The sequence below is a fragment of the Lampetra planeri genome, chromosome 27 (genome assembly GCF_965212315.1).
Source record: "Lampetra planeri chromosome 27, kcLamPlan1.2.h2, whole genome shotgun sequence".
Lineage (NCBI taxonomy): Eukaryota > Metazoa > Chordata > Hyperoartia > Petromyzontiformes > Petromyzontidae > Lampetra > Lampetra planeri.
The window spans coordinates 10,913,298-10,930,195 of record NC_136133.1 but is presented as its reverse complement, the minus strand read 5'-3'; the positions used below and the strand labels follow the sequence as shown (position 1 = coordinate 10,930,195).

The following is a 16,898-nucleotide window of genomic DNA, read 5'->3' as shown; positions in this document are numbered from 1 at the left end:
GCAGGCTTGCCACGGCCACGGCACACGCACTGCACGCACGCCGAGCCCCATCCACGCTGCAAACAAATTGCACGCAACGCATTATTATCGGCACCCCGACCGCGAGGCGTGTGTCTCGGGCGAGCCCGGGCATGCGGGGGGAGGAATGAGGTGGGGGGAGCCTGGGGGCCAGAGACGATGTTGGAACAATCACCACAAAGAATGCGGAGCGATCACTTCGTTCCCTCGGCTCCCTCCCCAAGCCCTCATTATTGATTATTGCAGGGCTCGCACCCCGGCTCCTGACCCAAGGAGGTCGGCTACCTGCGGCTCGGGAGCCGCATGCGGCTCTTTGTAAGGACGGCTCCGTGGCGTTATTCACGTGCATTGTGGATCGTGACATTTTTTTTTACCGAATTCTAAAAAAGGTGGCTCTTGTTATTTTGGTTGCAACTCTTGCCCCAATCCTCGCCCTAATTCGGACCCATTTCCCTGTCACATGACCATATCCCTGAACCCAAACCTCACCTTGTCTCATCATCACAGCCCTAACACTATCCCAACTATACTCCTAACCCCGTCTCATCATAAGCCCTAACTCCAACCTAACTATACCCCTAACCCTACCTCCCAACCTCGCCATAACCCTATCGTAACCATAACGCTGTCCCCAAAACCTTATCAATCTAACCCTGTCCCCCAGACCCTAATTCCCACCCCTTACTCTTAATTGTCCCCTAACACCTGGCTCTAAAACGAACCCTCATTATCATAGCCTCAACTCTAACCTCAACTCTACCCCTCTGATTACCATGACCCTATCCAAAACCCCTTACACTGCTACGTCTATCAATACTGTCGCGTTTACCGTGAGTTCAACACAATGCCACCAGATCTCGGTACAAGTCAACTCCTGCCCCTTAAACACAGATGCCAATTCCTGGACTGTCCAAGTCACACTCAGGCAGTTTGCAACACTAACCCCTGACGCATATTCTAATTGTCACAGTCCTAAGCCTCATCCTAACTATACCCCAACACCTAACCCTACTCTATCCCTAACTCCTACCACCACTCTACTAACCACCACTTGACCCCAACACCTAACCCTACTCTATCCCTAACTCCTACCACCACTCTACTAACCACCACTTGACCCCAACACCTAACCCTACTCTATCCCTAACTCCTACCACCACTCTACCCCGACCTTGCAGTCGCATCAGGATCAGCATTAACCTTGCCCTGTGATGTGAAATGGTCCGAGGGGTTTCCCCTCCAAAACTTCACAGAAATATTCAATTTGCAAACCTGTTCCTGGTGAATGGATATCACCACTTTTTAGTTTACGATTCGGGGTGGTGCTCTCATTTTTTGATGGAATCAGAGAGTGATTTGTGATCTTGACCACCACCCAACCTTGCAGTGCCGCACGGCTCTCCGAACCTCTGAGCGAAGGCTGCAGTCTTCATCCTGGGACGTGGGATATTGTAGATGGCGAGCGTGGGCCTGCCACTTTCTTTCAGCTAGCCGGAACACCTCCCTCCTTGCAGTCTTAGCAGCTGCATGAGCCACAGCCCTGAAATCCACCCATTTCCCCTCGGCATCAGGAGGCTCCCTCCTCCTGGCGATGCCAACAACCCCAGCTGCAAGCGATGATGGGATTCTCTATTGCAACCTTCATCAGCCAGCCAAGACCAGGCTAGTGTGGCAAGCCGATGGTCATTGGAGCTGATCTCTCTCCAGTCGTCTTACACACTGCACAAGGTCTCCGCACACTGTGACACACACAGACAGTACATTGATGCACTGACAGGCACACACACAAACAAGTTATCAAACACAGACGTTCACACGTGCACAAAAACGTGTTGTTACAAAGATCCCCTATATAAACTCTAACACTGTTGGGGCAAGTGCCGTTAGCGAGTACCTATGAAAGTTGGCACAGCACACGAGGTGTGACGTGTGACAACACCACGCCAGTGGCGATGTTTGCACACTCATCCAGATACTTCTGTAAGGTTGAGGCGACCCATGCAGGGGAGGCTCACGACTCGTTCACTGTTAACGACCGTGAGCGGGAATCAAATTTGGGTCGTCGGGTTCACAATGCAGAGCCCTGACCACAACACCCCCCACCGCCCCCCACAAATGCATGCACGTCAGCAGCTCAACAAACCAGTGTAAACACGGGTTACCATCATCATTAACAATTTGTCTCAGAACTACAACCGCTGTTCACCACTAAGTGGCAGTGATGTCACTACGGCGCTTGTGCCGTACTAAGTGCACTTGAGGCCACGTCAAATATCAAAGGCTCGCTGGCAAGTCACGGAACAGACCCAGGTGATGGCTAACAGATGCACCACCTGTGCTCCACACTGTGTCATATCGCTGCGTTTAATCCACCCGGCGCTCCGCTCGTTGTTGTGAGCGTCGCTCCTCTGCCCTCCGCTGTTGCTGTTGCTGGAGGGCGACGGCCTCTAACTGCCCAGTCGCGTTCTTCACGAACCTCCTCTACGGAGGCCGATCTTGACACCGCTGGTACCTTTCAGTGACAAGTCCACTCAGCTCCACATCCTCCCGCACCGCATCAGTCGACCTCACACACACGCGCAGGCGTGCACGGGCAGGTGGTGCTCGTGGCGACATATAAATGAGCCCGCCACCGAGAAAGAGACACACAGATTGTAAGCTCACCGAGTTTAATCGCGCTGAACGATAGTCATGCCTTCTGCCCCGAGACATGCACAACTGGACGCAATCAAGCACGCATGGGCTTGACCTGGTGAAGAGTGCCAGCGAGTGAGTGAGAGAGAATTAGTGTTGAGTGTGAAATAGAGTGAACATGCTCTTTGGTTCTATCGGTAAAGTCCGTGTCTGCCTCAGCAGCAGACCATGCTTTCCCACCTGATGACGGACGCTTGTGTTGCGCCCGAAACGTCGTGATTTATTTTATTTTCTACCTAAGTGACTTTACCGAAAGAACCAAAAAGTATGGATTCCTGCAGTCACGAAAGCTTCAAATCAAGATAGAGTGAACATGGTTACACCAGTCTCTTGCTTTCACCCTGACTCGCTGTCACCATTGTGTAAATGAGTGAGAATGGATGACAAAGATAGTGAATGCCTCATTCAATGTGGTGCGCAAACTCTTCCTAGGTCGACTCAGCCTAAAGTTTGTACCAGGTGCGGTGTAAACATCAGCACTGGGGAGACAGATGTGGCCGGGCGTGGTGCTGGCCATCCACTCCATCGTGTGCCTTTGCCAGCCTTCATTGGTGCTCGCTAACAGCACTTGCCCTGACAGTCTGCTAAGGCTGTTCGGAGGATCTTTGTTTTTGCAACTCTATTTCTCTCAAATGTTTGAAAACATCACAAACATAACTCTAGTGTCTGACTCTTCTCATCAGATTTCCTGTCCTTGCGTCTTCCCTCGACCTAACCTCAACATCCTTCAGCCTGTCACCATAAACATCGCTACAATGATATATCCTCTTTGTTTTCCCTCCTAATTCACCGTTCACTACCTCTACTCACCCCCACCCCATCATTTACCGGCCTCGTCAATGCTCCCATCTCATCCGGGACCGTTCCCTTAGCTCTCAAGACTGCTGCTGTCACTCCCATCCACGACAAAATCCACTTTGGGCCCCGACATTCCAGAACATTTCCATCCAATTTCCAACCTCCCCTTCCTCAGAGACGTCCTACACAGGGGCATCTTCTCCCTCCTCTCTGTGATCTCCACAACCCCACTCCATTCGACTGACACTGCTCTCCGACGTCTGGTCAGTGAGCTAATTCTCTGCTAACACCGTGGATCCCTCTTGCTCCGAATTCTCCTAAAATATTTCGGCTCCTTTTGATACCATAGACGAGGCGGTCATCCTTGAGCACTCCCACAATGGCGTAGGGGTCTGAGGCACACTTACCAACCCAAATGGCTCATCTACCACCTACGCGTGATTAAAATGTCCACAGCCAACAGACTCCTCACCCGCACCTATAAATCAGAGCACATCTCCCAATACTCCACTACCTCCACTGGTTCCCAATCCAATCCTGAATCAACTTCAAGATCACACTCACCGTCTTCAAGAACCTTAATCGACTCGACTCTCCCTACCCCTCCACTCACTCTGATCCCCTCTATGCACTCTCTACCTTTCATCTCACTCTACTCCCCTCCACCCTCTCTCCTACCTCTCCCCTCTCAATTCACTCTACTCCCCTCCATGTGCTATCCCACCTCTCCCCTCTCATCTCACTCTACTCCCCTCCACGCACTCTGTTCCAGTAACCAAGTATTTCCATCGAAGCCCCCAGTGAATTGTCGCTCAGTGGCAGGTCACTTATTCTCCTGTGCTGCCTCCAAGTCTGAAACTCCCTTCCCCAGCCATCCCGTGCTGCCGTGGCTTAAGGCCGTCCTCGTTTCCTCTCCCAAACACTGGCTGCCCCTTTTCTCTAGAAGTTAAATAAATAAATAAGTCTCCTTTCACCAAGATGCCCAAGTTCCACTGCCTCTAGACAATTTCTAGAGATGCAATTGCATTTACACGCTATAGGAATAAAAATGGTATCGTTTACCTTTGTGTCAGTATCAGTGTGTGTGTAAAGATGTTGAAGAGTGATTTGTGGTCGCGGAATTCCATCTCTGCTGAGGCATGTTCCATCTTCTCAGCAACTCGAAACCACCACTTATCCCTGTAGTGCCATATGGCTCTGTGAACCTCCGAGCAAAGCCTGCGGGCTGTTATAGATGGTAAGAGTGGGCTGCTGCTTTTTCTCAACTAGATGGACCATCTCCTCCATTAGACAGTTTTGGGAGTGTTGGACTGTATACCCAATGCAGCCAAATAAGCTGCATGAGCCACAGTCCTGAACCTCACCCATTTCCTTTTAATATTAGGGGGGGACGATGTCAACCTCAGCCACAACCAATGATCGAATTCTCACCTGCAACTTTCGTCAGCTAGCCTCGACCAGGCTACTGTGGGTTTGAACGAGGTCCTAGGTGGACGCCCACCACATGAGTGGAATAATAATGGCAGGCGCATCTTCCAGATGAAAAGCCGATGGTCAGTGGACAGATCAGCTCCACAGTAGGTCCTGGTATCAAGATCCGCATTTGCTGTCTCGTCACTAGTTCTTAATGTCTGGATGTGCCGATCCCAGAACAATATAATGGATAACTCTATCCCAAGGGGTCACTTTAGCCATCCCCTGACAAGAGGTCAAAGACTCATAAGCTTTGTCTGCATCCCTCTACTGATGTTCATCTTCAGTGAGGGCGTAATCCCCCCATTAGGACCATTCCTCCCCTGCTGTAGAAAGGGAGGAGAGCCCATAACAGCCTGTAACTCACAGCCACTGTTACCATAATGATGTTGGGCAGGCCCAGGTAAAGCTACATAGCTGGACGTCAGAGCCATTCCCTGTTTGTGTGAGTCTGCGGGCGTTTGTGGGTGTCTGTGTTTGTGTGTGGTCACTGCGTGCATGTCTGTGTTTGTGTGTGTGTCCCCGTGCCAGGTACTGTCTCTGTATGTGTGTGTTGACGGGTATCATCTGTGGTTGTGTCTGTACGTGCATCTGTCTGTGCATGTTGACGCGTGTCTATGTGCGTGTCGCTGCTCTTCACGGATGTGTCCGATTGTATGACATGCGCTTCACTGGGAGTGTGAGAGATGTTTCCGTTGGACACTCCTGGTGCTCCGTTCTCCTGTAGTACACACAAAGACAAAGATCCCCTGTGTAATCTTAATTTTTGGAGCTTTCATGACTGCAGGAATTATTCTTTGGTTCTTTCGGTTAAGTCACGTCTAAAGATAAAATAATGAATTAAAATAATAGCAACGTTTCGATTGCAACACAAGCAATCATCATCAGGCATAAGAGAAATAGCAACAAAAATCTAACTAGAAAACTATAGACAGACATACAAGCAAACAGACATCACAAGGACACACAGAGAGAGGACACATATCGGCACAGAGAGAGGGGTCGTTTCTGTGACGGTCCCTTAAATATAGGGAGGGGGGGGCGGGGACGGAGAGTGGACGGCAACGTGTTGCTGCTGCGCAAGTAAGATGACGACGTGGCACGGCACGCAAGCTTGAAAATTAGGAGAAAGACACACTAAAATTAAATAACCTCGCAAAATATCGAAATGTGATGTAATGCAACACATCTTTAGACGTGACTTAACCGAAAGAACCAAAGAATAATTCCTGCAGTCACGAAAGCTCCAAAAATTAAGATTGAACCACTTCTACGGGGAAGTTTTAAGCTTATCTTTTTTCTCTCTCTGGCTATTTGTTCTCTCTGCCTGTGTCCTCTCTTTGGAATTTTCACACTTAAATTCTAACTTAGCAATCTTTGAAATACGTAATCAACCAGGCTATGCGTTAATTGTGTGTTGACCGACTCTCTGTGTTGCATTACATCACATTTCGATATTTTGCGAGGTTATTTAATTTTAGTGTGTCTTTCTCCTAATTTTCAAGCTTGCGTGCCATGCCACGTCGTCATCTTACTTGCGCAGCAGCAACACGTTGCCGTCCACTCATTGATATGCTAATTTTCTCTGCCCCCTCCCTCTCTCCGTCCCCGCCCCCCCTCCCTATATTTAAGGGACCGTCACAGAAACGACCCCTCTCTCTGTGCCGATATGTGTCCTCTCTCTGTGTGTCCTTGTGATGTCTGTCTGCTTGTATGTCTGTCTATAGTTTTCTAGTTAGATTTTTGTTGCTATTTCTCTTATGCCTGATGATGATTGCTTGTGTTGCAATCGAAACGTCGCTATTATTTTAATTCATTATTTTATCTTTAGACGTGACTTAACCGAAAGAACCAAAGAATAATCCCCTGTGTAGTCTTAACAGACTGTAGGACCAAGTGCCTTTAGCGAGTAACACTGATGAAGGCCAGCAGGGCACACGAGGGGTGGGTGGCCAGCACCATGCCGGCCACCGCGACACACACCATCACAGTGCCCCACCACTCCCACTTCCTGGCATTGGAACACAAGCAGTACCACTCTCTCCATCCTCTCTCACCTTCCCCCTCGCCACACTCCCCACTCTCACCCCGCTCTCCCGCCTCTCTCCCCGCTCTCTCACCTTCCCCTCCCCACTCTCCCGGTCTCTCCGCCGGTGCACGTAAAGTGTAGAGGCCGCCAGGACGGTCACCGCCGCAGCCATGAGCAGCCACCCGGGCAGGTACACGGCACACTGCGGGCACGGGATACAGCAACCACCAACAACATCAACCCGGGCAGGCACACGGAACATATATGCAGCCAACCAATTAGCATGGCTGGCTACATAGAATACGAAAGAAGTTCAATATACATACAATACACAGATTAAACAGCATGATCGACTCCCAACAACACCTTGAGCCGCAACCACTAACAATCGGCCAAGCACACCAAAAAAGCAGGACCCTCCTGGGGAGAGTCTAAAGACTGAACGTGTCTTTCCTGTGTAAATTAATGTCACTGTTATCGTTGTTGTTTTTCTTATTCTTAGGCAGGTCCATTCGCGGCCCATCCTATGGGCTTGGCGATTGTTATGTTGTCTGAATATATTTAAACTTTTAAACTATTAAAAACAATTATTTAACCAGGTAAGGCCCACTGAGCTATGTAGCTCTTTGTCAAAAGCGACCTGGCCACAAATTATAGCTCACCGAGGTGGCCTATCAAGTTCAAATGTATAGAACCCAAATACGCTAAAATTAGACAGCCCGGAGAAAAACCCACGCGACCACGGAGACACGCAAACTCCAAATATACAGCAGACATCAGGGTCGGGATCGAACCCATGACCTCCTGCATACCAGGCGAGGAAGTTAACATCTGGCCACCATGAATTGAAACCTCGTCGTGTTCCTTCCTCCACCGTCCGGTCACTCTGCATGTTATCCACTGGGCAGTGATGGCATGACACATGAATAGGACACATCACTTGAGGGAGTTTTCGACCTAGATCCAAGCTCATCGGATGTACAGGGCCCACACTCCACCAGATCCTTCCAATCCAAAATGGAACACGACTCAACCCTCAGTGGTGTCGGACGGTAATGCTGTGGTGAGCAATGGGGGGAGGTCCAATTTCAATTGGCTATTCTCTTCATGGCGTTTGTAGCCACCACAGCGGCCAAATGGGGCTCTGGATGGGTGCAAGGGGCTGGTAACCCCTCCACCTTCAACCCATTGACCACAAAATAACGTGAAAAAATCTAATCAAGCTTGTTCTGGAGGCCCCGGGGGGACAGGTGTCTATGGCGTCTCCTGGCCAAACCCCATTTGTCGTGGCAGGAGTCTGAATCCTTACCCTCGGCGTTCCTCCAGAAACTACAAAACGCCACTATGGGTGGCCACGTGGAATGTTTGAATGTTCAATGCGGAGGAGAGGTTGCCACTCCTCTGTCAGGAGCTGGACCGGTACCGCCTGGATCTCTGTGGTATTCAGGAGGTCCGGTAGACTGGCTCTGGCTCCAGCCACCAATGAGGGTGGACAGTCCTATACTCGGAGAAAGAGACTGCCAAACAACAGGGAGTGGTTCTTCTCCTAAACAAAAAAATGAACAGAGCGTGGGAGCATGACGGTGAGGTGTGGGAATATGTAAGCCCCAGGCTACTGTGGGCTCGCCTTCCCATCAACCAGAGGCGAAGAGTGGTGGTGGTTACTTATGCCCCCGCCAAAGATGATTAGTGGAGGGTTACAGACAAGGCCGATGAGTCAGATGCATTCTATGACCCCCTGTCACAGGTGCTAGCTAAAGTGGCCCCTCGGAATAGTCATCCTGTTGGGTGACTTTAATGCCTGAGTGGGTCATGATGCTGGTACCTGGGCTGAAGTGTTTGGAAGCCATAGGTCAGATCAGCTCAATAACAACGGTAGGAGGCTGCTAGACTTTTGTAAAGCCCATGGGCTTGTAATTATCAACACACCGTTCCGGCATCGGCACATCCACACAACATCATGGATGCACAGAAAACATCATGCGACAAGCTGCCGTGCCTCAAATATTGGAAGAAGTTGTCACCCCCTGTGAGTGGCTGGCTCAAGTGCCATCTGTTGAGGAAGTACGGAAGGTGATCCAGAGTGTTAGACAAGGAAAAGTGCTGGGCAGAAATGATCTCCCAAGCGAAATGCTGGGGGAGGGTGGCGTTTGTGTGCAGACTGCCCTTTATGATATCATAATAACAGTCTGGACCATTGGACAGGTTCCACAGGATTTAAGAAGGGGGACCGCACAGACTGTAACAACTACAGGTATCACACTACTCTTTGGTTTTTTCGGTAAAGTCACGTAGGTAAAAATAAATAAATGAAAAAACAACTAAATTAAATCACGAAGTTTTGGAGGCAACACAAGCTTTTGTCTTCAGGTGTCACCGTTACAACCAAATTCACTGTAATAAGAATTTGGCTGTGACGGTTCCACCTGAAGACGGAAGCTTGTGTTGCCTCCGAAACGTCGTGATTTTTTTTTTTACCTAAGTGACTTTACCGAAAAAAACAAAAAGTATGAATCCTTGCAGTCATGAAAACTTCAAATCTAGGTATCACCCTCTTCAGTGTGCCCAGAAAGGTCCTGGAAAAGATTATTCAGCATCGCCTTACTAGGCACGCTGAGAAGCTTGCGGAGCCCCAATGTGGTTTCAGGCCAGGGTCATACTGCACAGATGCCATATTTTATGTCCGTCTGCGACAGCAGAGGTGTAGGGAATTCCCACAGGACCTACATCTCTGTTTTATTGACCTGGTCAAGGCCTATGATACCATCATTAGGCCTGGGCTCTGGGCTGTTCTTCGTGCTTTCAGAGTCCCTGACTCTCTACTCTCTGCTCGCAATCATTAAGGACCTTCATGATGGTGGACAGGCCCGGGTAAAACTATGTGGCTGGGAGTCGGTGCCGTTCCCTGTTCACCTTGGCATGCGAGAGGGATGTCCTCTGGCTCCCTTATTTAACATCTATTTCGACCACGGAGTTTGTGAAGCCTTCAATGGCTGTACCAGAGAACATACTCTTTGGTTATTTCGGTAAAATCACATAGGTAAAAAATAAAAATAATTCTACCTACGTGACTTTACCGAAAGAACCAAAGAGTATGCGTCCTCGCAGTCACAAAAACTTCAAATCTAGAATGTACCAGAGAAATTTCCATCTGGTACAGATACAATGGGAAGCTGACCGATGCCCAGGTGCAGTCAAGGGATGGCTCCCTATATTGGTCAACCATCGTATGTATGCTGATGATCTGGTGATTTCTGCTCACTCAGAGGAGGAGTTGGAGGTGCTGATGCTGAACCTGGAGCGTGCCCCTAAAAGGTGGGCCCTTACCATCAGCCCCACCAAAACTAAGCACCTGCCTGGGTATTTTATGCCAGCAAAAACTCCACCCCTCAACTCCCCATTGGTGATGGGGCAGTTGTAGAGAAAGTGGAAGGTTTTCCATACCTGGGCAGTGTGCTCATGACCAGCTCCGGTTTGACAGCAGAGGTCTCACTCCGAATGAGTCGAGCGGCATTATTTTTTCATCAACTGCGCAATGCTGTGTGGAAGCTACCTGGTCTGTCACTCCACACAAACCTTCAGGTCTTCTTGGCCACAGTAATGCCTTCCATTCTCTATGCTTGCGAAACATGGACCCCCTAATGGAACATCTTCGCCAGTTAGAAACATTTAGGCTGTCCTGCCTACAATCCATCCTGGGTTTAACCAGGCTGGATTGTGAGACGAGCTCACAAATCCTCTAAAGATCTGGACAAAGTCCCATCGGTGAGCTCCTCTGGCAGGCAAGGCTGCATTGGCTGGATTATGTAGCCCGCATGCCCAGTCAACGCATGCCTAAAGAGCTTTTTTTCGACCAATTAGAGGGGCTAAATGGGCATGGCACCGACTAGACAAGAGATGATACAAGAGGATGTGGAGCTGAATGGACTTGCAGATGACTGGTACCAGCAGTGTCAAGATCGGTCTCTGTGGAGGAGGCTCATGAAGGACACTACTGAGCAGTTTGAGGCCTCCAGCAACAATGGAGGCCAGAGGAGCGACACTTACAACAACAAGCGGAGCGCTGGGTGGCTAAAGCACAGCAAGTTGGAACAGTAGGGGGCACAGGTGGTGCATCGGCCAGTCATCTCAGTTAGTCAACCAATAGCACCTGGGTCTGTCTCATGACCTCCTGCCAGCGGGTGTCTGACACTTCATGTGGCCTTAATGTGCATATAGCCTGGCACAAGCGCCGTGGTGACATCACCACCACTTAGTGGCGAATGCCGGTTGTTGTTGTGACCCACGGACTAACCGAACCCTGACCCCCGATGCCTTGACCCCCCCGCACACACCTGGACCCTGCATGACGCGGCGGGGGATCCGGCGGGGCCTCCAGCGGCCCCCGCCACGAGGCGGAACGCCGCCACGGCACGCCGCGCATCCCCCTCCTCCTCCCAGCAGCGGTACTCGCCGGCCACGCGCGACAGCTCCGCCCCCCCTCCGTCCGTGAACACCAGCAGCCCCGGAGGACCCTCCCGGGGGGCCACGGGGACCCAGCGGGGGGTCGCCCGGGCCGAGGTCGCTGCCAGGGGACCCGCGGGGAGGGGAGCTTCGGGCAAGGGGCCCCGGTTGAGGGGCGACCCCCCCACCGCGCGTACCCCTGGATGGGGCTCCAGGTCCGACGCCACCACCAGGCGGCGTGGGGACGGCGTGGGGGGCGGGCCGGGGGGCTCCTGGCCGGGGTCCTGCCTGGTAGGGACCCCGAGCGGGCCCTGCCCCGGCATCAAAGGTCGGAGGTCGTGCATCCAGGTGGCGCGCGCCAGGTTCGAGGTCAGAGGGCACGGGAGGAAGATGGCTGGGAGCCACGGGGACACGGGGATGTCGTGCAGCGGAACTGAGATGCGGAGACACGCGGAGACACACGGAGACACGGCAACAAACACGACCGGAATTAAGACATGGAGACATGCGGACACATATGCGGACACGACAATAAACACTATCTCAACTGAGACATGGAGAGACAGAGATAAATGGGTACACGGAGACACGTGGGGGACATGGAGGCACAGGGGGATACACGGAGTCATGGTGGAACGTGGAGACACAGGGGCACGTGAGGGCACTTGGGGTAGGAGGGCGGGTCCACGAGGATTGAGACAGCTGCCACGAGAGACGTGGAAGCACAGGTGGCACGGAAGGTGCAAATCTACGATGGGAGATGGCGATGATGAAATGGAGATTGCGATGACGGCAAGGTATTCATGATGATGACGTGAGGATGATGGAGCCCCCACGCCTCCTCCCCTTCTTTCTCCTCCTCCTCACCCGTGGTGTCGGTGCGAGTGACATCGCACACCCCGGCCGTGATGCCCGTCTCCACATTCTGCAGCAGCCGCCCTCCCCTGTGACTGCAATACAGAGCAGAACTTGCTTAGCGCGACCCCACGGAGCGACAAATGCTCTGATAAAAGCAGATTCCACCACCCCGCGATTCGATTACCGCAATTCTTGGTCATGATCCCAGCACAAAAATTTAGACTGAGGGCATCACTAAGACCACCGAGAGAGAGAGGGGGGAGAGAGGGGGGGGGAGAGAGGGGGGGAGAAAGGGGTGGAGGGTGACAGGACGGTGCGAGAGGTTTGAGTCGCCGAATGGCGGGTGGATATGGACAGAATCAGAATATTTATTTATGCTGGAGGAATCCGATGAGCTATGAAGCTTTTTTTTCCACAGATGTCCAGTGAAGAGTGAAGAGGACGAGTGGCGGAGCGGAGTATAGACGGGGTGCTGAGGTAGGGTTCAGTCACGGACTTTGATGATGCCTGTTTGTATATTTGGAGCTCGCGTGATCTCTCTCTCCCCATGGTGGTGACATGGATTTTTCTCCGGTCCTTCCGGTTTTTCCCTCCTCCAGATTTACAAACATGCGTTTAGATTATGACATGGCTGGTGCTATGAATTCATATCAGCCACTGCGATGATGCGCTACCACTTGTGGCCAGCTTATAGCTCAATGTGCTTTATGTGGCACATTAGGAATGGATCACTCTTTAATTATATCCATGTGCAGCAAGGGAGTAAAAGTGTGGTTCTGTGAAGGTCCTGATGTGCTGTGCAGTGCATCAATGCATGTATGTACAGCAGCATTTGATGACTGAGTCGGGCCTGTAGGTGGCTGGCAGGGTTAATGAATAACCGCACGTGTAAACCAGCCACATGGTTAATGGCGTCTTGGAAGATTTGCTGCGTGTAACACGTGCTGTTGCATTTTACAGGTAAAGGACCCAAATGTTGTTTATGATCGTTATATAAATGTTCTAGACTTGTTCTAGACTTTAAGCTTGGCTTTGAATTGTTCGTTTGTGATATATGCAATTAGAGGCGTTTTAGCACTGTGCATTGTAAAGGGATGATGCACTGTAATTAGTTACTGTCATTGTAATTCTCTAACTCTAATACTGTTTAGTCTATAACCATGCCCATGTACCCAGAGTATGACTACTTGCAATGCTATTGAGAATAGAACACATGTAAAGTAGTAAGCTGTACAATGGTGAGATACAGTACGTATACTGTACACATACAGTACATATAATGGATGTAATATACCGATATAAGTGGATGGTATAGATAGACATACAGCTTAGGATTAAAGTAATAGTCGAATAGTGATGTGCAAATGTGATTGTCAAAGATAAGGATGGTTTATCAGTAGTAGAATTGGGTTTAAGAGAAAGGGTTAATGAATAACCGTACGTGTAAGCCAGCCACATGGTTAATGGCGTCTCGGAAGAATTGCTGCGTGTAACACGCGCTGTTTCATTTTACAGAGTGACGGTGCGGTTCTTCACAAGATTGATATTAACTACAATAAATAAATGTGCTTGCCCTCGATTTGGAGCACCTGCCCACGTCCTTCATTTCGAGTGTGCAACATTTACCTGGTTATTAAAAGTTTAGTTTTAGTGTAGTTAATGAAAAGGTCTACGGGCCAAGTGGACGGAGTGGAGAGTTCAGGCGAGTGGTGTTGTACATGGAGTTACTCGTTGAGTGTGAGGCATTGCAGCAGTAGCCATGATGAGTATTCGGAAGCCACTGGAGCTATGCACTTTTAAAATCTAGATTGAAAACTAATGTCTTTAGAAATGATTGTTGTGTTTAGTTTGTTGTTCTTCCCCTGCACCTCTGATGAGCACGATTGTCTACGTACGGTGTGAAAGAGGTTCAACATACGTACAAGATACACGTTATTCCTTTGCTGAAATTGTTCGTGAAGTTACAATAGACCCGGCCTACGTTGAGAGAGAAGCCTGCGAGTCGCCCCGATCGTCGCAGTGGCCGTCATTGCACGTACACACACACTCACAAAGCAACACTGCCCATCCACATACCTCATCAACACGGAGGGTGTATGTACATTTATCTGTATGTGTCAGTACGTGTGCATGTGTGTGTAGCCGTGTTCTGGGGATCGGTAGTGTAGCGGTTAGCGCTGCACTGCGCTATGGACCGGGCGGCCCGTGTTCGATTCCCACTCACAGACACCAATACCAGTTATGATTATATGAACCGGTTTTCGGCCTCCCCTAGATCGACTCAGCCTCAAATGAGTACCTGGTGCGATATGTAAACATCGCAAAGGCGGCCGGATGTTGTGCTGGCCACCCACCCCTTCGTGAGCCGTACCGGCCTTCATAAGTGCTCGCTCACAGCACTTTCCCAAACAGTCTGTTAAGGCAATACGGGGGATCTTTGTCTTTGTACCTGTGTGTGTACTTGTGCGTGTGTCTGTACGTGTGTGTGTATACCTGTGCGTGTACCTGTGTGTGTACCTGTGCATGTGTCTGCACGTGCGTGCGTATACCTGTGCGTGTACCTGTGTGTGTACCTGTGCGTGTGTCTGCACGTGCGTGTACCTGTGCGTGTACCTGTGCGTGTACCTGTGCGTGTACCTGTGCGTGTGTCTGCACGTGCGTGTGCGTGCGTCCCAGCCGCAGTGCGGGTCACGAGCGAGGATGCAGTCGGCGCAGGAGGCGAGGCGCGAGCACGAGGCGGTGGGGAGCTGCAGGCACGAGGCCTCGGCCAACACAAACACCGTGCGCTGCACACACACAGGTCCCCCGTGTAGCCTCACTTAGCATGTTGGGACAAGTATGTACGTGTGTACGTTTACGTTCTTTCGCACCGTACGTAGCCAACCGTGCTAATCGGAGGTGTGGGGAAGGATAACAAACTAAACACAAAAAAATCAGTTCTCAAGAGTTTTCAATCTAGATGATTTAAAAGTGCGTAGCTTCTGTAGCTTCCTAGTATTGGATTAGCGTTCCAGACGGCCACAGAAGTGTATCTGAAAGCAATCAATAATAGAATAATAACCTCTATTTTACAGTGCCTTTCATATTGAAATTTCTCAAAGCACTGGACATAAAAATGAAGCAACACTCACAAATACAGATTAAATCTAAGCGAAATAGAAAGCTGATAATAACAATATCAATCTCGAAATTCCAATAAAATGAAGAATTATGATTAATAATTGCATAGTAATCCAATCAGACAATAGAATAGTTTTTTAAATCTTAAGTTACAGGGAAAGCCTGTATGAACTGGGGGTGCAGTGACCGTCTTTGTTCGATGGTTAGCCAAAAGGCGCTGCGAGGATGACCAGAGCTCGCAAGATGGCCTATGCTCCATGATGAGATCAGCAAGGTCTTGTGCTCTTAGTGAGGAGCAAGTACAAAGGCCGCCATGGCACACGAGGGGGCGGGTAGCCAGCATCACCACTTCTGGCCGCCTCCGTCTCCCTGGTGCCGATGCTTCTACACACCGCACTTAAGGCCGAGTCTACTTAAAGGAGGCCCTGGACTGGTTCAAATATTCACCACGATAAGAATCGGGTTTTCTCCTTTTTTTGGCAACAAAACTGAAACCTTTTTACAAGGACTCATGTCTGCATTAACCACAATACTTGTGGTCAGAATGCAAACAAAAACACACACTCTGATAATATATGCATTGTCCTTGAAACTGATTGGTCCACACCAGAGACAGCTTTCTTTTGAGCCTCGTCACCACCACTGTTGAACAGTCGACCAAATCTTCGGCCGTGAGCAGGAATTGATGCTGGTGACCGGGTTCGTAGTGCAGTGCACTAACCACAGCACTACTGCTCCTCATTATGTGCAAAACACATGTACACGCACGCACGTACATGCTGCTTTTATGGAGCGACAGGCCAAGCCAGGGAGCCGCCACCTGTGAGTGTTACATGGTGTGGATGCTGTCACCTGATTGGCTGAGAGAAGCAGACGGCTGATTGGCTGGGGCTTGGGGAATAGGTGAGTTTCCTCGATGATGTGTGACAACGAGCCAATTAGGACGGCCTTGTACAGCACACCTCGTTCTACAGCACACACACACACCGCGTCGTCATAACATGCACATGTCGTATTATCATACCACACATGCCGCGTTATCATACCATACACACGCCGTGTGATCATACCATACACACCTTGCTTTGAACACGCATGTCATCATACACACCTCGTCATACATATCATACACCCCATCATACCGTGTACACCATCACGCCATACACACCGCATAAGGGTGAGTATTTTTAGTGTCAGTATTTATCTGAGTTAGAACCTGTGTTAGTATCTGAGTTAGTCTCTCTGAGTGAGCTAGTATTTCTGAGCGAGTTAGTATTTCTGTATTAGTATCTCTCCACGTTAGTATACTGTTAGTTATTATTTCTGAGTGGGCACAAACTGCTGTGTTATTTTGCGTTAGTCGCACGAAGCCCACGGAAGGCCTGGAGTAGTATATGAGGCGAAGCTGATTCCAGACAAGGCTTCAGAAACCACACAGATGCAGGTTGTGCTGGGAGTGTGAATG

The 16,898-nt window shown here is 50.1% G+C and overlaps 1 protein-coding gene across 1 annotated transcript in view; it reads right to left on the bottom strand.

The window, feature by feature from the left end:
* Positions 1-2,680: 2,680 nt before the first annotated feature.
* The window catches only part of LOC144728162 (semaphorin-4C-like), a 37,455-nt gene continuing 23,237 nt past the window's right edge, over positions 2,681-16,898 (bottom strand). Inside the window, exons 11-16 of the mRNA XM_078607497.1 lie at positions 16,286-16,401; positions 14,951-15,099; positions 12,323-12,405; positions 11,347-11,888; positions 7,104-7,214; positions 2,681-5,704 (exon numbers count right to left, since the gene is read on the bottom strand). Coding sequence (XP_078463623.1) covers positions 5,471-5,704; positions 7,104-7,214; positions 11,347-11,888; positions 12,323-12,405; positions 14,951-15,099; positions 16,286-16,401 — 1,235 coding nt within the window. The 3' untranslated portion in view covers positions 2,681-5,470. The remainder of the gene's footprint in view (positions 5,705-7,103; positions 7,215-11,346; positions 11,889-12,322; positions 12,406-14,950; positions 15,100-16,285; positions 16,402-16,898) is intronic.